The sequence below is a fragment of the Vidua chalybeata genome, chromosome 1 (assembly GCF_026979565.1).
Source record: "Vidua chalybeata isolate OUT-0048 chromosome 1, bVidCha1 merged haplotype, whole genome shotgun sequence".
NCBI classification, from domain to species: domain Eukaryota; kingdom Metazoa; phylum Chordata; class Aves; order Passeriformes; family Viduidae; genus Vidua; species Vidua chalybeata.
In genome coordinates, this window is record NC_071530.1 from 101,917,245 (window position 1) to 101,939,276 (window position 22,032).

Here is a 22,032-nt window from a genome sequence, read left to right on the forward strand (position 1 = left end):
CACTGACATTTTTCTCCGTCTATATGAGAACAGTGCTAATGTAATAAATACTCCAATTTCACCAGCATAATGACACAGCATAATCTGCCAGTTCCTTTTGTTAGACCTTCCTTCCATAAACATGCCTTCATTGCAGTTATTTTAAATGTAATGCTTCAAGTTACATTTCATGTAATGTAACCCTTGAAATTCCTTTATCTTACCGAGAATTATAAAAAACCCTTATAAAAATAATAATAATATTCCAGTGTTACTCTGAAGAAATGTACTTTACAGGCTTATAATCTTTATCATGCAGCAAGTCCACTGACTCTATCAGTCTGCATACTTGGGAATACTTCTGTGTTCTCACAACAAAGCTCTAAAGCCATGCTGTAGTATTTATTATTAACTCCAAGGGTGGCATTATTCAGAACTACCACTTGTCAAACCTACTGCAAGAGACATTTTGTCCATCGGGTCTCTGATGGGTTTTTAAGTAATTTGTAACTCTACAGCTGATTTGGCTCCCCAGGGAAATCCGCAGCATCTGTAATTAATTAATTGAAAGCAAACATGGATGGCTTTTACATATGAAAGAATTAGTAGGTCAAATATGACTGAAGTGCAGTGCAAGCATTAGTTACCTGATGTCAGTTTGTCAGAGGGATTGTTATCAGATTGTACAGCATTTCTAAGTAAAACTAAGACACACAAATGCACAATGAGCTTGGATAGATGGCTTCTATTTCCTCTCCTTGCCCACAAGATGCATTTTTATTATCAACATAAACTTCCACCTTACAGACACTACTAACACTCACTATCCAACTTTCAATTAGATCATTTGTCTTTAATATTAACTTAATTCACTAATGTCAGCACAGCACTCCCAAACAAATTCTGTATTTAGATTACTCTGCAGCACCATGCCAGCAGAGCAAATGAAGCTGAAATAAGAAATCTCTCTTACTTTATTTTGATTTAAAATAATCACTGGCTTTGAAAGGCAGACTTTTAAATTATCTGCAAATGGTGCTTTGCTAGATAAACACACAGTGGTACATAGAGATACACAGTGATTTGTCAGCAGAACAGGATGTAGCAGCACACCCTATTTATCCCAAAGATAAACCCTGATATGAAGAGCCTCTAATCTTTATCAGGTGTAGAAAATTCTAATAACTTCTTAGTCTGTAGATCTGAAAACTGTATTCAGAGCTTCTCCACACACCAGACAGTAAAAACAATGTTTTGTTTGCAATAGCAGTGGTTTGGCTTCAGTCCTCATCTACATTCCAAAGGAATATACAGGACCCTCTGTCCAACACATTAAGGATCTGGTCTTCAAAAATATTTCCTGAAATTTTCTGAGAGTGCATATCAATGATCCCACTAACCTTTCACGTGATGGTTTAGTACCATTCAACAATTCTCCATTTTCTTGAGAATTGTACAAAGAAAATCAAGATTCTTGTAAACAAAAATTTCTAGCTGCATATTGAACCCATCCTGCTCACCAGCATCAATATCAGAAGTAAAATGAATAAGCAGAGTAAGATCTACTACATACAGACTCTTTATCTACAGAAATTCTAATGTGTAGAAGAGCCACTTCAGAAGTATTTTATCATAACATTTTTCTTCTGCAAGGAACTGCATTTACGGCTTTATCAACACGTGATTAGTGACAGGTGGTTAAACATTTTCAAAAATCAATTACAGCTGTTGCTGTCTCAAATAATCCATGACTGCTTAACACAGATCCATATTTGCTCTCCTGCTGTCACAGGACAAGTTCTGTTTGAGTCAGGGAACAGGTATGATTTAAAACTATGCCAGTAAAAAGAAAATTCCTTTTAATCTAACTCGCTCTACAGCCAACCAACATCCAGTCTATCATAACAGAGGGGAGAATAAAAATTAGTGGCTGAAACATTTTTTCAGTAGCTGATATTCCACAAAAAATCCCCAATATTCCATTAAATTTTCTATTAGCTCCAAAACATTTTTAGCACTTTGCCCCCAGAATAATTGCTGTGTATTGTTAGGTTACTGACACTAAGATGAAAAAAACAAATCATTAAATAACTATATCTATATACAAAAATATGGAAAAGGATATTTCACTAGCATACAAAAATGCTTTTCTGATATAAGTGATAATAATGAAGCTAAGAGTACATTACTCTTGCAAAAATTATTTACCTGAAAAACTAAACTGAGTAACTTTGGGATATTTAACCTTCCCTTCCCTGCTGCTCTTCAAGCATTTCTGAAGTTTACATTTAGAGTATTATCAAAATAGCTCAAGATTTTTGTGGGATTAAACTTAGACACAGTTTCAGGTGCTAGAACGACCTTGTCCTTAATTCACTAATATTGCAAGTTCAACAAACACTCTCTCTGTCATAATGGAATGTTAACTTGTCTCTTTTTCACTGACGTGTTCAGTTATATTTGTTTATACCCCAAACTGCATGATAATGGCAGGTTGTGCCCTGTTCAAAACCAAAGCAGGTAGCCAGAAAAAATGAAAAGAAACAATCTGAAGACATACAACAGAATTGAAAAGGTGAAATAAAATGAAGAATCAAAAGGATGGGAGGAATAACAAAGGCCAAATCTGGAAGGAAAACTCTTAAAATCTACCATGATAAGCAACTGTGCAGAACACTTGTAATTTAGACAGGTAAAATGTCTGTTGAGGGTATATTTACAATATTGATTATTTTTGGAATGTATGAGATGTACTGAAAGCTTGGTATGTAACTTACTCTTCTATCTGACTGGCAATTATATGACAGACATGTATTAGGGCCAAGAAATGCTGAATGCCCTTTACATTAGTGCTGCAAAAGATGATTTTGTTCTTCCTAAGTTTTGCATTTTTGCGTTCTTTGAGGGTTTTTTCATACCTTTAAAGTTTCTTTTAAGTAACAGAAATTGCTTTACATCAGCTATAAAATGTGTTGCAGTCTCTTGTGGAAAAAAACAGTTGCAGTGCCAATATGCACAGACCTGTGTGGATTTGCTGAAGTAGCATTCTTCCTTCTAAACAACAGCCTTCAGCTACACTATCACCACAAGACATCCTGAATTCCAAAGAAATCCACACGATGCAAAATATTGGCATCTACCAATTCCAGATTTAGAGGTGTGCAATGCAGAGCTCTAACAGAAAGCTGGCCAGTAAAAAAGCAACTACTGATAGCCTGAATTTAGACCTATCCAATCAACACCAAATTTTCATTGCCAATCCAGTCATCTGTATTAAGTCAATACTGTTTACATTAGAGAAAATCACTAAGGAATCACTTTTCTTAAAACCTGTAGGAATTTCAACTGTTGGTTTTAACTTGAGGATGTGCTTTTGAGTTACAGTATTCTTAAGGCACACAGTTTTTAGTTAAAATAGCCATAGTCCTTCTTAACTGTGGTAGAAACAATTCCTGCATTCCAGGAAACTGGTTTGATTAAAAGCAGTGCAGTGACAGCAGATTCTTAAGGAGTGATTATTTAAATATGTTCATGCATATTACAAATAGTCACCATATTAATTCTAACAGAATGCTGTGTGCTGTCTCACTGTTTCTGATCTTCCAAATTCCACATGTAAGAAGTAGCAGGATACACTGGCATCGGAGATACAGACATTTTGAAATTTTGCTAAAACAAACATCACTTACAAAGTACTAGCACTTGGGCTGTGATATTTAGGTTCCAGAGACTTGGACAGGAAGGGTCGTTCTGGTACTGAGAGTGCTCAGTATCAGCTTAGTATTTCCAAGTGCTTTGCTCTTTCAGAATATGTAGAAAAACTTTCTTGAATAAAAACTATTTAACATTTCAAAAATTTTCTGCACAAATCTAAAGGTGGGAAGTAATAGTTGCGTTGTTTTGGAGGAGGGGTAAGCATTTAAGAAATTTCCACTCTGGATACTGATACACTGACAAAGGATTCTATAGTCAAAGCTTTACCTTCTTCTAACCTTTGCTCAGTGAGTTCTGGGAAATTCAGATCTCAGTGTTGGTTTCCACATTTTTGATCTCTGCAATAATACTTTGGCACTGCTGGAGGAAACTGCATGATCAGACTAAACTGAGAAGCTAGAGGAAAAAAAAGACAGAGATTTTATGACTGCTTGAATTATGGCGCAGTGTGCACATGAAAACTTGGGATGGTACACTGAACAAGGCAAACACTGAATAAGGGAGACACATGGGAAAAGTGGTACAGTTGTTGAAACTGGTTCTTCCAAATGCACAAATGTACAATTCAGATCAGACATACAGTTTTATTCTAGCTAGCACCTCAGCTATGATTAAAAATTGATGTATTTGGAAACACATTTGAAAATCGCCGCTTAGAACGTGAAGAACCACCCCATGCCAGGATTTACCAATGCATCATGAAAGGTTTTGGATAAATGCATTTATTAGAAATTCTGGGCACATCCTTGGCACCTGTATTGCACAACAAAAGAAAAAAAAATTAAGGTGTGGAATTTTTTGCAAGAGAAACAGGTGCTGCACAAAGTCTGTTTGTAGAAAATGAACTTCCTCCACATTGAAACAAATTTAAAAGAACCCTCTGGGAATACATAGCAATTTTGAGAGAGAAAAAAGGAAAGAGAACTTGAAAGCATTGAATTAAAAAGAGACATTGTCTACTCACTTCTTTTTTCTTTTTTCTTAAATTTTCCTTTCTTCTTCCCATGCTCCTTTTCATCATCAGATACTATATCTGGAGGCTCATGTAAGCTGTCGTGAGGTGGTGAAGGCTCACCGGTGCGGTACAATCCAGGGAATTTTGTAGGACTGATTTCTTCAGAGCTGGGAGTACGAGCAAGTCCCCCACTGTGTTCTACCCGACGGTGTTCACTGGGGCTGCTTGTGGGAGGCAGGAAGCACTCGGTCATTCTGATACCCAGATATCAAAGTGAAATCTTCTGCTACCTGTCCATCACACCTGCATCAGAAGAAAACCAAAAAAAAAAAAAAACCCACACAATTTTAAGCAAGGGTTTCAGAACACCTTGTTTAGAGCTTTACCCTGAAATCATAAACAGCAATATTTTCTATAACAAGAATTCCAACTTCTGTCAGTAACATTAATATCAGGTCTTAAGCTCAGTGTTTGCAGAATTTGTTCTCTAACTCCTGAGCCACATTAATACGAGATCTGCCATTTTAGCCATTTCTACTTTATGATACATAAAACATATATATTAAGTATCTGAATATTTTAACTGTTGAAATAACTCTTACGAAATTCATAGGCAGCTTGCATACTGATTGGTAGTATTTACTACAAGTTAGTTTGCTAACTTTAAATTTTCTTGACATCAGATAGATTTGCCTGGAAGCTCAGAGTGTTTGTGAGCACTGCCCTTAAGGCAAAGATCATTTTCTTTCTTCCAAAGCATATTTTATAGATGCAAATAAAAACTCGTCCAGCCTGTTGCAATAAAGGGGGGAAATAAAATAAATACAGCAAAAGCAAATCCATCTTCTAATTATGCTACTGCAAATTAAAGAAGGTAAAAAAATAATGATTATGCTTTTCTGGTATACAATTTCCTCTCTGAGGAGGCTGTATCAGGTCATTTGCACCCAGATGCTGGTAGATTGTTTGCTTGGGAGTTATGGCCAAATAAAAGCTTATACAAAAATTGCTAAAGGAAGCCAATGCACAAATTCTCAGCAGTGGAACTCATAAGCAAAATCTCTTCCTAGGACAGAAAAACTTCAGAAACTCCACAGAATGGATATGGGATACCGCACCTCCAAAGTCCACTTGGCTGGATTTGGCCCCTTGTGTCTAAATGGTCACAAAGCACACATTCCACATGGTGTTTTATTCTGCCCAGTTAATAATTATAGATGAGTCCAGCTAAGTGGGTTTTGGGGAGGGGGGTTTGTTCACTTTTTGGGGAGTTGGAATTTTAATTTTTTTTTTTTTTTAATTCTCATCTTTCAGCTGTCTGTATGCAGATCAGAGTGAAATTTAGACTATGTATGCAACAGTATCTCCCTACAGGAGATCACCACAGTACTTATGGAAATTACCAGTTACTCAGATCAGAATTTGAATAGAGCACGGTAAGAGACACAGAATTATGATGAGAAAATATTAATGAAATCTTTATTTAATACTGTTCATTTCTTACTCTAGCTAAAGCAGAGGCACTGGCTAAAAAATAAGACAATGGGGTGTATTTGCAAATGCAATAAATTAAGACTGTACTTATGTTTCTTATTTTTTTATTTTACAGCTTCAAGAAAGCATTAGTTTCCTATATGCATCATTTCCTAGACCTTTAAATAAGGGAGACATTCTATGATGCTCAAATTATATCAAGACCTATCAACAGAAGAGAGCTTTTAAGCCTACTGAAAAAAAACTCTTCCACTTTACTAATGGATGTTAATGTTCTACTGCCATATAAATCTCTACATTCCTTTGGCTTTTATCATTTTCTTCTGACAGCAATAAAAGAAAAGACTGAAAAAATCAGAGACTTTCTAGGCATTCTGAGAAGGAACATTTCTAACAGGCTTGCTCTTCAGCCAACTTCTCCCTCTCAGACTTTTTCTTCCCAGTCTGTTACTGCTTCAGTCCTGCCTCCCCTCTGCAGCAGGTCTCTTCCCTCAAACTGCTTCTCTTCACACGTGCAGTTCTCATGTGTCAGGAGATTCAATCACTCACTGCTGCCACATGAGGAAGGTCACACTACTCCCCCCATTAACTCTCCTCTGCCTCCAATTGCAGCAGTTTGCTCTTTTTGAGATGATTCAAGTTGCTAGGTGCTCCAACAAGCTTCTGCTGCTGAGCTGGCTTGTGGAAGAGCTCAACAAGCACTAACAATGAAAAGCAGAGAAGAGGCAGAACCATGATGACAGGAGTGAAACCTCCCTCTTTGGGCACCTTTGTTTTGTCATACCACACGCAGAGCTTCATCTCCTCAGATTTCAGTTTCTTCTTAGTATTTATAACTTAAAGCTTTGATTTCTTTACCACCAAGTGTCAGTACTCCCATAGTTCTTGTTTTGACTTACCACTCTGTTTCACCCTCAGTGTGTCACAGACAATCTGATCTTCATCTGCTTTGGTCTTTGTGACTCAAGCTCAGTTTCCAACTTTCCCCCCATCTTGTTGTTTATTTGGCCAGTTCCTACCTTCCTGCTGCACACCACTTACTTGCAGGTAAAGCTCTCTCTCTTCTTCCTCTGTTTCTTCTATCTGATTAGTTACCAGTTCCCACTTCTTCCTGAATGTTCTGTGCTGCTGTTTTTTGTTACCTCATTATTATCTACCTCATCTTTTTATCTTGTCCCCATATCTCCCACTGGCTCTCAGTCTCTCCCCAGTATCATAAGTCCCTTAACTCCCTGCCAACAGCAGGCTCCTTGACTCCCACCACTTCTCCATCACTTGACATTTGACTCTTCTTCCACAGAAGCCACAAATATGCTGTTACATGACAGGGTCAGAGAGCTTCTCACAGTTCAAGCAGCTTCTTAGACCTAGCTACTTTTTCACTACTCCAAAATGCAGTTTCATTAACCACCTTCCTACTCAACACTGAGTCAAGCCTTCAGAATAACTGTCAAATAGAAGCCTTCACTGAACATGGGCAGAATCATGACCTTTCCTCTATCCCCCAAAGAAAGACTAAATTCTAGGAGATTTTAAACATTGAAAGAAGGTGTATCATTAATACAAAATCTCGTAGCCATCATGCCATCACCACCTTTCTAGACCATAGACTAAGCACAGGAAATTGGGTTGGAGAAAGGAAGGAAGATGCCTGCACAGGCAAAATAATGTGGTTTTTCAAGCCTCATTTTTGAAAATAACTGAACTCTTTCCAAAAAAATTCAGTCTGAGCTGCATATTTTGTAAGTGAAGATGAGGTTTGGAAAAACCATAGAAAAGGGAAGACAGAGAGACATGACAGCCAGCTTTAATAGATCTCACTTTCGACAGTGTATCATCTAAGTCAGTATGAACACATTAAAGAGAGGCACAGTCTGAAAGACCAAATTCACAGCTCTTTCATTCAGTACAGAAGGCTCCATTATTTCTGTTTTGCACTGAGTCTGTACTGTGACTTTGTGCTTTGTAACCAATTGCAACAGCAGAAGCAAATTAGAGCAGGTGATTGCATGCACAGATGGTATTTTGTAAAGCTTCTGGGTGGAATGAAGGATGTGAATTTTTTCTGCAACAAGTATTATGCAAGACCACATCTGAAGCACAGTGGGTGTCCCCTGGTCATTCCATTTCGCCACAAACAGACACCCTCTGAATACTTGGGTGTTATATTGAAAATAGTCCCAAGAAGTCACTAATCAAAGGATGGAGGCAGAGTGAGGACACTCAGTGCTCTATCTCAATTATCCAAAAGCAAAACAGTGAGCACAGCAGTACCTCACTCCACTGACCACAGATCTTCAGTCCAAAATATCTGTATATGGGTGAAGGACCTGATTCTTGCAGAAATGAGGCACACCATTTTTGGACAAAAATATCCTAGTAACAAACACAGCCCCATTTTGGAAAGCAATGATCCATAAGAATAATAAAAACTATCACTTGTGGGCTAAGTATGTCAAAACACTTCAGAAACCATGAGTGGTACTCATATAACTGTTGAGACTTTTGAATAAGATGAGAAGATCGAATTAGAATTTATTTACCAAGACTATACAAGGTCTGTATCACATCTAAGTTCTGTATCTATTGCATTTTTTACAACATACTGAAAAGCTTAATACAAATCACTGTTTTCATTTGAACACTTCTTAGATGGCCTCTAATGTAATTTTGACATTTGCCTGCATGGCAGCATTTCAGTCTGTTTCATTTAATAAGCAGTGACCAGGTATAAAATCAGTGCCTTTTCCTTTCTTTAATAAGGCAACACAGCCACAAAAGGAGAAGGAATAGGGAAGTACTTCATGCAGACAGGCAAAGCAAGTTTAAAATTTCACAAGTCACAAGTAATCACACAAACACAGCATTAAGTAACTCCCCTGTGAGTCACACACTCTTCATAACTGGCAAAAATTAAAGCCTCAAGAAGGGACTTCTCAGAATTTTTTTGATAAAAAGAATAAAATACAAATTGTTTAGCAGAATTCAGCTTCTTCACCTCAGATTAGTTTACAGGATATGTGATGCCATGAGAATGTTGGAAAATTTATTTGAAAGGAAGGTGTATAATCATATAGTTGAAGTCACATAGGAGCAAACTGTACATTTTTCAAATAATGCTAGCATCAGATGACCTCTAAGAGTAACAAAACTAGCTTTTGTGTGGTCTCTCATTTATCTGTAGATGGATAAAGTCTGCCAGTTACAGCACCATCCAAGGCATTTCAAGTTTGGCTCTGAGAGTCCATTCCAGCTCAGGAGTGATATATAAACAGACAAAACTACTTAGCTCTCAACAATCAGTGAGCTACAGACCACATCCATATCTGAGTGGGCTCTTGGAGGAGCCAGCTCACGTTTAGAATATGCAGCTGTATCCAGAATACTCCCTATTATTAAGGGTATTCCAGTTCTTCAATAATCTAATCAGTAGGGAGCCAGCCTTAAAATAAATAATTAAGTAATACCCTAGGCATTTTAGAAATATCGAAAACAAGGTTTCCAATCCCGTTATGATAAAGTCTTGCAATCACATGAAGATAAAATCTCCAGATATGTGGAAGCACGTGCTTTCCAGTTTGGTTCACTTCAGGGAAAACAGTATTAAAGCCCCTAGCCTACAAAATTCTGTAGAGCTCCAGCAGGATGCAATTCACAGGCTGTTTCCAAGACACACATTTTGGGAAAAACAAAAACTGAATCCCTGGAAGGGGATGGATGGTTGAATGCTTTTCTCCAGGAGAGAGCACATTAAAAAGAGATGGACCAGAACTGCTTAGGAAAAGACCCTGTCCCATGATACTGCCTCCTGCACTGGCTATACCATCACACTGCTATTTTGCTGTAACATCCTACTTCCCTGGAGAGGCAGGCTGTGACAATTTATATCCCACTACCTCTCCAAAGCAAGTAGTCTACAAGAAAAGTCTGGGCACAGATCTTTGTCACAGGGTAACAACCGAAGCCCTATACAAAAGGGTACACAAACTATGCCCCACATGTGGCTCCCCCCACCCCATGTGGCTCATTCCATCCTTCAGGGATACCACAGCAAGTCCTCCCACATGTCTTTCCCCAGCTGAACCAATGGCCATGGAAGCTGTTTCAAAGCAGTGCACTACATTACAATCACAACCAAATATATAAGAGGCATTCTTGCAAATAACTGCCCAGCTAACAAACTGTTTAATTGCTTTGCATGGCAGCTTTCTCAAGTAACAAGCAGAAGGCCTGAACTCTGCACCACGAGGAAGATGGGCACTGCACCCAGACTAGACTTCTGCAAGAGTATATTGACTAATCAGCCACCTGCACTGCAACTGCTACTGGCCACCCAGAGAATAATTTCTCATTATCCAAACTTCTTGGCAATGTGCTATTCTGCTGTTCAGGATTCTGTTTTTACCCCCAGCAAATCCCGCTCTTGGTTCCCATGGTCTTGTCGGCACAAAGTAATCCAGTACCTCCAGTAATAGTACTCAAACCCAACACATTAGTTTCCCACTCCATGGTTTAGTCACCCCAGGATCTCTCCATTTGCTTCCTCATCCCCTTTGCTGCAGTGCAGTTCCTCCAAATTAGGACTGCACCGCATCTATCTCACAACCTTTTCCTCACCAAGCAGGTGTTTACAACCTAGACATGTGCAACCCCAGTTTCACCATTCCTGTTCTCCACACCCAGTGTCTCATCTAACCTCACTCTTGGCTGCTCACTGTTTCCCAGGTTTCCCTCACCACCTTCTATTTCTCCCACACTCAGTTCTCATTAAAACTTCTGCAAATTATGGGCCACACATAAGCAAGGCAATCTGGGAGGTCTTCTCCAGCCAAATTTAGGTTTCCCTTCTAAATTACAAATAGCACTAAAAAGGTTTGCCTGATTACCAAAATATTCATTATTACAGAAAAGAGATATTTTCTTGCTAGCTGAATTCTCAGAAACAGTTTGAAGAATTTGGTTAGTGCTTTAAAAAAAAAAAAATTTGAAGTACCAGCCTCTGAAACAAAACTTTTCGGAGCAAATTAAAATATGGTAGCTTTTGATAAGAGCTGAATTACTGAGAGTTGATTTGAATATCACAACTGTCTTGCTAACATATTGAACCCTCCTATACTTCTGGAAAGTGCCACACTGTGCAACATATATAATACCCACTATTGCTTACACCGGCCTTAGAAACATTTCTGGTATGACAACCCTGCCCCTTCTCTCTTGTCCACCTCTCCAAATTCCACTTGCACCACCAACAGAACATGAAGTTTTACTACTTAACAGAGGAAGGGAGGAAAACACAACAAAAGGTGTACAGTTTACTCTCTTAATAATCACTATAAACATAGTATCACCACGGGTTTTGTTTGCCCTTGGAACAGTATCCAAGTATTTTTACAATTCACATTTTCTGACAAGCCCTTCAAAGAGTTGTCTAGTCCCCAAAGGTCTGCAGCAGGTTGTACAGAGATCACGATTCAGCAAATTAACACTAATTGTTATACTTTAATCAGTTCCTGGGCTGGATCTATTTAATGACAAATTCCCCTGATCAGAGATTTAAACTATAGCATTGTTCAGTCACACTCCAGTACCTGAATGCAGCCAGCTTGAGAACAGCTGTCAATTAGTGGAGGCAGTGAAAAAAACCAAACATCCTAAACCCATGACTGGTTGAGCTGAATGTACTACGAAAGCCATTAAAAAAGCAAGTGCTATTCAGGGTAAAAAATGCAAAATGAAGCAGAAGAAAAAACAATGGATTCAGCATAAAATGTTTCACAGGAGTTTTAAGCATTTCTGCTGTTCTTTCAACAGCATCTGCAGACTACCCATGACAGATCAAACAACAGAGAACAGAATCTAGTTTTCCAGAGAGGCCAGAGCTCTGCACACTCAGTTCCAGCACACAGTAAAAAACAACTAAGCTTATAAAAACTCTAATTTTGGGTTTTGTGGGTTTTTTTTTAAGAGTGTCTTAGCTAACACATGCTAAAATACTAGAAATGGCAAGAGTAAACAACAGTTACTAAAGACTCTTTGCTTTGGATTTAACAGTGGCAACAAATCTGGGAATGCCCACAAACCAGAAATGCACACTGTAATGCACTGGCCTTTCTGTAACAGCAGTAATTCACCTGGCAAATTCAACAGCAGTAGTGGAGAGGCAGTAAGGCATTGTGAGGTTCCTGCCAGCAGCAGAGTTCAAGCTCTGTGGAACTCTTGGGAACGCACTCAGCTGACATGTGCAGGCAGGTGCCACTGCTGCTGCATCACCATCATCTTTTGTACCCGTGCCAATTACAACGAAACCAGGACTGGTGTGTGCCCCTCTACAAAAATCACTTCACTGGTGTGCCTGCTGGTTTGCCCTTTGAGAGCCACCTGCTGTCACCCTCAAACACAGAGTGTCATAGAGAGCCTTGCCACAGTCCAGCAACTGCATAAACCTGCTTAACACGTAGAGGGAACAGCAGAGCACAGGTGCTGCACGGAGAACGGCACGCTGAGTCCAGATAGTGTGGCTTTTTAATCCAGTATTCAGGTATCATCTTTCAGACTGAATACAGAAAAAAATCAATTAGAAGCACCATGCTTCTTCACTGAATTGGGTGAATTGTGATCATTATTTTACTCATAGAATCTTCAAACAGCATTAACTTTGCAGAAGTCACTTCATAATCCTTTAACTGGGAAGTCAATACAAACAATCCAGTTTACCTTACCAAAGGCAAAGAATACTCAATTCTATGGCCTTATCATACCCAGAAAGAAGAAATTTCTGAAAGTATATTAATAACACACAAACCTTTAGGGCTTGAACTGTGAAAATTAACTTTCTTATGCTTTACATTAAATTTTTGTCGCCATCTATTGAACACAAATGAAAAGATCTATCAGTTACAGGATGTCACTTGAACCAACAACTCTGTAGCATAAGAGGAAGCAAAGAACAGCTTTGCTTGGATCTCTTCATAGTGTGATACATGACACAGATGATCAATTTCCATGTATGATTCTTTTAATGTTTAAAACCCTGCATGTTCCAGTGCAACAATGGCAAAACATGTTCAGCTTCTAGTGAATATTAAAAGGAACTGTGGTGGTTGAGATCAAACCCATTCTACCATAACAGCAGAAAGGAAAAGTAAAAGAAGACTTTGATCCAGAAACACTGTTTATTTTTAGTGATTATTTAATAACTGTGTCCATCAGCTGATTATTCTTAGTGATTATTTGATATCTACGTCTATCACCTTTGCTTTTAGCTTAAGAGTCCTGTTTATTATGAAGCTAACATCAATGGCTATTGACCTGAAATCAGCCTTCACTGGTTGCTTTATTAAGCCCAATTTGAGTAAAATCAAGCAAAGACTGGGCTGCATGCAAACGTTTTCCCAACTTAACAATAATGGACTGATGTGTAACATTTCTGTGCTCCCAGCACAGCAGTTTTTAGCACAGCCTTATTTAGATGCAGTTCTACCCACCAAAAGGTTTTTTCTGATGTAGCTTGTTTTATTTTGAGATCTGTTTCAAGACACACCAACAAAATAATTGTTCTACTGATCCATGTTATGTCTGCAGCAGGAACCTGCAGGAATAGATGTCAATGTCTTTCAAACTCATGTTATATATATAAAAAAAAACATTTTTAGCATGGTATGTTATGTTTCCATATAAGAGTAGGGCTGTACCATCTCTTCTTCCTAGACATATTCCCATTAATGCCAGTGACAACTATTCATCAACACCACATAAAGGATTTAGCCTTTCAGCAAATTTCTGAATTTTTAGGTTTTTTTTTCAGTACCATATGCAGAGATGGGATTAACAAGTTCTGTTTTCCGTGTCTGTCCCAGATTCACTCAATACCCAAGGGGAAAGTCAATTTAAATATTTACAAGCTCAGCAGATTATTAATTATGATTAACATCACCACCTCCAGGGCTGAGATGTTGCAAAATGTCATGCATGTGAACACAGAAAACATTCAGAAATACATTCAAGGCAAGGTGTGGCACCACCCACCATGGGGCAGCTGTTGGTCTCTGCAGAGAAAGCAGGAATCTGTCATCCATTAAAATGCCAATTACTGGAACAGAAGCAGGACCCACAAGTTCACAGTATTTGCCTTGTCTTCTATGCCAATTTACCTAGTCAGCCCTAGAAGAAAGCTTTACATGAAATACCTGCCTTCTAGAGAAATTTAAAATTAGAATTTAAAAATTAATTTCACATATACTTTCTAAAACAGGCTTCATTTAGCTCAGTCTGTAGCATCTACTGCAGCAATTTTCAGCAATCCTATGTCTTGCGAATATTACAAAAAACCCTCCCCATACCTCAAGAAATTCACTGATTGATGTTTTCAACCTACTTGCCAAATATAATAAAAATTGACTGAATAATAACATACACCATTAAAAATACTGTATACTTCAGAGATGGAGGAAAAGTTTGGTATTTGATAGCACAGGACCAAACAAGTTCTGATTGCTATTCCCAAATCTGTTGTGTTGCCTTGTCTAAACACAAGTCATGCTGCTTTAATTAAAATTAGAGCAGATAGTTTAATGGAAGCCTGATTATACAAAAGACCAAAGATGGCCTGTGTCCTATCCATCCCTCAAAAGAAGATAAACTGCCTCCATCAGTGTAAGGCAATTTTAAGAGTGGTAAAATCCTTGCACATAAGTACTAAAACCCACCAAATGTAATAAACCCACCTGTCGAAATATCCACCAACAACTGACTGTTCTAATCATACACACTAACTGCAAACTTCTTTTACATGTTTGTGTATCTTTTAGATGTCTCTGAAGTTTGACTGAAATAACATTAAAACCTTACTTCCTAGAGGATTTATCAAAAACAAGCAACCAAAAGAAGCCCATATAAAACTGCAAAGAAATTTGATCATAGACCAAATAAAATATCATAAAATTGCAGCACACAAAATGAATGACATAGGTGAAACTGACGCACCTTCACCACTGCTTTTTTGGAGGTGTATGCCAGTTCTGGCATACTCAAAAGTTACATTTGTGAAAGCCATTGCCAGAAAATTAGTTCTTATTTATCTTTGTGAAGGAACATGCATTTGAATATACATCCTAGTATATCAGTCATACTAATACACAGAACCAGCAAAGAACTCCACAGGTTCATCACTTCCTCTTTCAGCTGGAAAGCTGGAATTTTTTTCCTCCAACAATGTTTCAAAACCTGACTGCTTAAAACACATCTGCTCACCAGTGGTACACACTGCATGAATTTTGGAGAACTGCAATCCCAAATTTCAGGATGAAAACTTCAGAAGCATGATCTGTGAAAGATCTCTGCATCTAGAATTAACAAGTGGCCAGCATGGAGAAAACTTAGAGAATTTGTCAAGATTAAAACACCTAAAGAACAAGAAAAGCTAAAACCACTGGATTGAAATAATCCAAGGAGTTTCTGGGTAAATCTGTTCAATCACTTGGTATTTTTTCCCCAAGGTTTTAGTCCATTCAATCAATTTAAAATATCCCATAAAATATAAAAAGCTCTTTAGGCTATCTTAAAAGAATGGCATCTCCTTTGAAGCCACCACAATTGAAACTCAGAAAAGGAAATGACACTCTTCTTTGAATCCAGTTTAAAAAAAAAAATAGATATTTTGGGTTTTGTACAGATTAGCTTTTATATACAGCATTTATATACAGCATTTGGTTCACAATATTAAAATCTACTGGAGTAGATACAGTAGATACAGTAAAATATCTGTCAACTTAATTACCTTTTATCAGTAATTACACACTACATTAATACACTCAGTATTAAGTATGTGAAAGCGGTATATTGGATATAGGAAAACAATACCAGAGAATTATGAACTTCCATAGTATTCATGGTAGAAAACCACTACTACTACCATGAAATGAGAGAGTTTAATTGCTGGCATGTTTAGCACTAGAATTGACATTTAGTACTCAATTTAATTCATACTAATAAAACTCAGTGAAAATTTATTTTCATGGCAACATCCAGAAAAATTCTGCAACTGACTGCTGATCCTTGTGTTTACAAAACACAACAGGGCAGGCTAGAAATGTTGAAGTAGCAACAAGCCTCACCACCAGGGTAAGCTAAATGTTAAATTTCACAAAAGCCATTAGAGGATAAACATTAAATTATAGCTTCAAGCTCATCGGTGTAAGTCCTATTTTACAAGTTAGATATGATTTTAAAGAGAAGCAATACCCTTGAAATTTTCTTACTTATTTTTTATGAGAAATAGAAGCTGCAATTTTTGCCACTGTGATATCCTTTTTTCCACTAGTGTCAAGTTAACAATTATCATCGTGTTTGCAAAAGTCATCCTTCAAGCTCTGGTAGTAGAGTTCTATGACCAGTTCCAAGAGGTCCTTTCTGCCAGATGTCTTGTCCTTTAGTAACAGGAAAAGCCCAGAGATCCTACTGAACTGTGAAACAGGAAGAAAACCTCACAAGCTGCATTCACGTAGTTAAGAGAAACCTGTGAAATTTTCATACTAGAGAGGACAAAAATGTACAAAAATACATTTTATCTATACATAACTACTGGAATTGACTCAAGAATTAGTCACTGCTAAGAAATGTACAAAACAACGAACATGAAACTAAATTTATTTTCCTTAAAATAAATTTCAGTTCGATCCAAACCTGCATTCTGATTTGGAATGTCAAACCTTACCACCCAGCACTCACTCCTCTTTCTTCCTCTCCAGCAACCATCTGGCCATTCCCACCTCGTGCAAACAGCCATCACTCATTCCTTGCTTTCCTTGTGTGCCTCCAGAGACCAGAATAGCCAGTCTAAAAAAGCTCTGTTCTTTGTAGGTGAGAAAGAGAATAAAGACGGCAGAGTGGATATGAGGAATCTGCTCCTACTGTTTGGGAAGCTGACCCCTCCATGGCACTGGAGGGTGGAAATATTCCTATGAAAAAGTATAGCCCCCAGCAGGCAAAACAGGGCATCTGTGCACCTTCACACAGGGTCTGCCCCAGCACTGCGCTCCCGTCAGGCTGCAGCTGGCAAGAATCATTAACCATTCCCTGCTTCCTCCAGGGAAGACAGAGCCTCGACAGAAGCAAGGCAGGGATCACCTACAAGGTCATATCATAAATTAATGTGTACCACCAAGGATCCTAATCCTTCTTTTAAAGAAATTTTCTCCTTGCATTGATTGCATAAGGTCTGTATTTCTGCCTGCCTTCCTAGCACTTACAACAAATGGACAGACAGCAAGGTATTAACAATTACAGGCACATCAGGACAGATGAAGTAACTTACATCACATTCTTCAATTATTAGTATTATATCAGAATAATTACATTATTTTATTCTACACTCTTTCCTATTTCTCTAGAAAACAATACTAAATTTGCTTATCTGTAAATTTTCTCTGTAAATATTTTTTTAAACTGGACTAAATATCACATTACTATTAACACACATTAACAATTCGCTGTACATACTGATTTATATTAATACCATTTTAGCATCTGGCAAGCACTTTTTCTTTATTATTATAAAATTATGTGTTTAGTAAATAATTAGCTGCTATTTTTTAGTCAGGATCCTGCACCAAGCTGCTTCTGCAAGAAACTAGGACATCTTCATTATCTGTACTTTTGTTTACTGAGCATCACAGGAACTAGACAATGAAAAAATACCAAATCATGTTCTCTATTTAAATACACCTTAATTAGTTACCAAAGGAAATACTGCTTGTAGCTGGTGAACTGGTTGCTCTAAATGCTGTGATCTCATGGCTTTGAATTTGCAGATCTCAGTCTCTAATGTATACGTGGAATTCATCATTAGATAAGACAAAGAGATGCTTTTCTGTGCTTTTTTTAATGCACAGCTAATAATAAAAACCATTAAGGACCCAGTTACACATTCCAAATATTTTTGGTCAGACATACTTCATGCAGGTATTAAGTGTTGTTTTTACCTTCTTATTATCCAGTGAAGTCACTGTAGCTCATATTTGTCTTCTTCACAAATTCTTCCCTACTAGTTCAAAATTGTCACAGCACTTTACTGATGAAACCTAAATAATTTTTTTCCTAATACATTATCCGCTAGTTACAGGACAGAATAAACTAGAAACTCCTTGGACATATTTGAGCCAATTTACTGTGTGAGCCAGCTTACTGGATCACCACTCCTTACTTGGGTAATACCATATAAATCCTCCATTTCCCAGCAGCTGCCCCAAGTAAGCAGTCATTCCCTAGTTTTTACTGCAGCCCAAAGAAAAACTGGAAGCAGGGAGCACTGGATCTTGGCTGCTATTCAGCTTTGCAGAATTGCTGTTCCTGCCACCATTAAAGTTTGTTTCACTCTCCTGTACCTCCACTCCTTCAACCGAGTTTGTATTCCCTGATGTCAAGCCCAAAAGGTGAGGGATGGCTGGGATGAGAAGGGTAAGTATGGACAGGAATGGAGTCATACCCTTCCCTTCTCTAAACTCAGCCTGCATCCTTACCCTTCTGGTTTTGGCCATGGCAAGCAGAAAAGCAGATGATGTAAACCTTATCTGCAGAGCACTCACCCCTCAACACCATCACCTCTGGGGATGCAGCCTAAGTAAAATTTCCTACTCCATAAGGTACTTCCCAAATGTGGGCCCATTTGATATACTTTTTTTTTTTTTTTGAGCAACAATTTGAAAACTATGATCCATGAGGCTCTGGGGAAAAGCAGAAGGAGTTGATGAAGGATAGCAAACCATGACTAGTTGTAAGGGTAGCGCATCATTCACTGATTCAACATAATCAGATACATTAGTTCAGAGACAAGCTTGGTAGATTATGCTACACTATACTACTATAAACTGAAGGTAAATATCAGACTATATTTTAGCATTTTGAGACTAACTACATAACACCAAGCTTTAAAGAAGGAAAGTAAATTAGCATTTGGTGGTATTTATTGCTCAACAGCAACATCTTCCACATTAGTCTAAAAACTGCCCATAAGAAACAGCAGTTTTTACTCAGGAAATATGCAAACTTTTTGTGTAAGAAAATAAAGCTAAAACTTACTAGGAAGAGTGCCTGAAGGGTGCAGTGGAGATGAGAACCCCAAAGAGTCAGATGCAGTGCTTGTGCATGTCAGGTTTGCTTTAAGGACATCTGCAGAACCAAGCCATGCACCTCCAAAGCAGGAACACTGTTATTACAGTTCCAGGACAACATATTCCAGGGTAGACATGCCCATATAGAAATGGAAATAATCTGCCCTACAGAAAAAGAACTTTCTTTCCCATATAATTACAATCACACCAGCAATTTCACTGTGAAATCCTTACTTTGGAGAAAAGCCCCACCAATTCAAACTATGCCCTCCTACCCCTGAATACACCGTAACTAAGACAGAACAATGTTGAAGTTGTGCATGGAGTATTAAGATTTGAAGGCAGCTATTCCTATGTTCCATTTCAGAGGTGGGAAGACTAAAGAAAACTTATTTTCTCCAAGCTAGAAATGAGATCCATAGGACAGGGAATGTAAAGTTCCCTACTTCAACATAACAGACACTCTATTCTTGATGTAGGTAGCTAGAACATAACAGCAAAAGGGTTAATAAATTTCACACACTTAGAAGTACTAAATGCTCAAAACTACAACAGTCTGGAAGGGTTTTTTTTAAATTCCTGATTATTTCTCTGTAGAAAAGTGCCCCCCAGGAGCTTGTCACACTGACTGTAGGGATTATACCCAGACTGTGCTGAAATGAACTGAAGCACAGCACCATTCACCACGAGCTGTATGCAACACTCAAGTAACATCAAAACCTAAATCTAAGGGATCTAAACTAAGGGGTCCCTCTGCCATTCTCCTGTAAGCTCATTAAGAAATTTACATCCATTACCATCCTGCGTCATATGAAACGGAACGTTAACATCACTCCTCAAAGGGTGGGTTATGGCAATACAAAACACTCATGGTAAGCACTTCAAGCTGTTTCCAGATCAGAAACCTGTTTAAGGGCTGTTTTGCTGTGCTGAAACAAGGGACTTGCACAAATCACCCTGGTTTATGTAACTGGCAAAAAGGCCTTAGCCTGTTTTTTTAAATGATTATTTTTCTATCAACAATTATCATTAACCTCAGGGACACTGGGGTGGAGGAAATCCAAACCACACCATTGTCATGAACAGATACTTTCAATTTTGATTGCTGGCATTTCCTTTGTCACTTGTTTGAACATCTGTTAACACTTAAAAATAAGATGTATTTGCTCATACAAAACCCACTAATATATCCTTGGAAGTGTTCAAGGCCGTCTGGGATGGGGCTCTGAGCAACCTGGTCTAGTGAAAGGTGTCCCTGCTCATGGCAGAAGGGTTGGAACTAGATGGTCCCTGAGGTCCTTTCCAAACCATTCTGTGATTCTATGATGAACAGAACACACACTTTCTAAACAACATTATCAGGTAGGAAACGCGACATTCTTAGAACCTGCTAATCACACTAGGTGCAGAAAAGTAACAATAACAGTAAGGTTTCTGGGTTTTAAGATAAGACTTCTAGGCGAAGGTAAAAGAATAAAAATCCCTGACCTCTCCCTCCCCACAAAAAAAAAAAAAAAGAACCAAAAACGACCTTACGAAGAGCCAACCCACAGCCCAGACTGAGCTGCAGCGAACCCCGCACGATCCAAAGGGAGCAGACGCCTACGGAAACAGGGCGCACAAGGTGCCCGGCGCCTGCCCCCGTAAGGGCAGGAGGGACAACACGGCCCGTAAGTATCGCACACGGGCCGGACACCCTCCCGGGCGGGCACGGAGGGGAGGGAGGAAAGGAAGGGAAGGAAAAAAGCAGGGAAAGAAAGGAGAGAGGGAAGGGAGGAGGCAGGGAAGGCAGCGGAGAGGGAGGGAGGGCGAGCAGCGACCCGAGGCTGAATGGGCGTGGCCTCCCGAGACCCCGCCCCTCCCGCCGAGCAGCCCGCGCCGGCCCCTCCCCCACCCGGCAGCCGCGCGCAGCGCGGGGCGGTGGCGGCTGGCGCTGCCAGTTGTACGACCTCCCCCACCCCTTCCTCCGCCCCCGCCCGCCCGCCCGGACCCGGAACGGCCCCGCGGCCCTCACCGAGGTGTCGGGCCGGGCCGGCCGCCCGCCCCCCGCGCCCCCGCACTGACCGTCGTGGGGTCCCGCTCGCCCGCGCAGCGGCTCCGCCTCGGCCTCACGCGCGGCGGGCACGCCCCGCCTCGCGCCCCATCCCGCGGCCGCCGCCGCCGCCCGGCGCTCGCAGGGACGGGCGGGGAGCGGCGCGAGCTCACGCCACCGCGCACGCGCCGCTGCTTCGCTCCGCGCGGCCGTGAGGGCGGGGAGGTGGGGCGGACGGGACTGGTCGCCCCGCGCGCGGAGCACGACGGGAGTTGTAGTTCTCACCGGGGACGCTGCCGGCAAGGGCGCTACAGGTCGCTGCTAGCCGCCGCACTACAGCTCCCAGCGGCCAGCGCGCTGCGAGGGAGTTGCAGCTCCTCTGCCCCAAGTCGCTGTTGAAGCCCCCAGGCCCGCGGGAGCGGGGTCCGGCTGCTTGAGGGGACCCCGGCGAGATACGTGTGTGAAGCTCCCTCAGCAGCCGCCGAGAGCCGGCAGGCAGCAGGTCCGTCACTCCTCTGGGAACACAAGGAACGTAAGCGCCCCTGAGCCGTGAGCTCAGGGCCCTTGTGGCCGAGAACGCCAATGATATCCTGAGCTGCAGTAGGAAGAGCGCTGCCAGCAGGTCGGGGGAGCTGATCCTGCCCCTCTATTCAGCACTGCTGGGGCCGCATCTGGAGTGCTGTGTCCAGTTTTGGGCTCCTCAGTACAAGAGAGACATGGAGCTCCTGGAGCAGATCCCGTGGAGGGCAAAA

General features: G+C 40.0%; 1 protein-coding gene across 5 annotated transcripts in view; it reads right to left on the reverse strand.

The window, feature by feature from the left end:
• The window catches only part of RALBP1 (ralA binding protein 1), a 33,388-nt gene extending 11,356 nt beyond the window's left edge, over nt 1–22,032 (reverse strand). The window contains exons 1-2 of one of the 5 annotated variants that reach the window (XM_053962924.1): nt 21,313–22,032; nt 4,658–4,951 (exon numbers count right to left, since the gene is read on the reverse strand). In XM_053962924.1, coding sequence (XP_053818899.1) covers nt 4,658–4,901 — 244 coding nt within the window. In that variant the 5' untranslated portion in view covers nt 4,902–4,951; nt 21,313–22,032. Of the gene's footprint in view, nt 1–3,960; nt 4,090–4,657; nt 4,952–20,779; nt 21,057–21,262; nt 21,282–21,312 lie in introns of those variants that run through there. The other 4 variants (XM_053962933.1, XM_053962914.1, XM_053962940.1 and 1 more) reach the window with 4 other exon arrangements.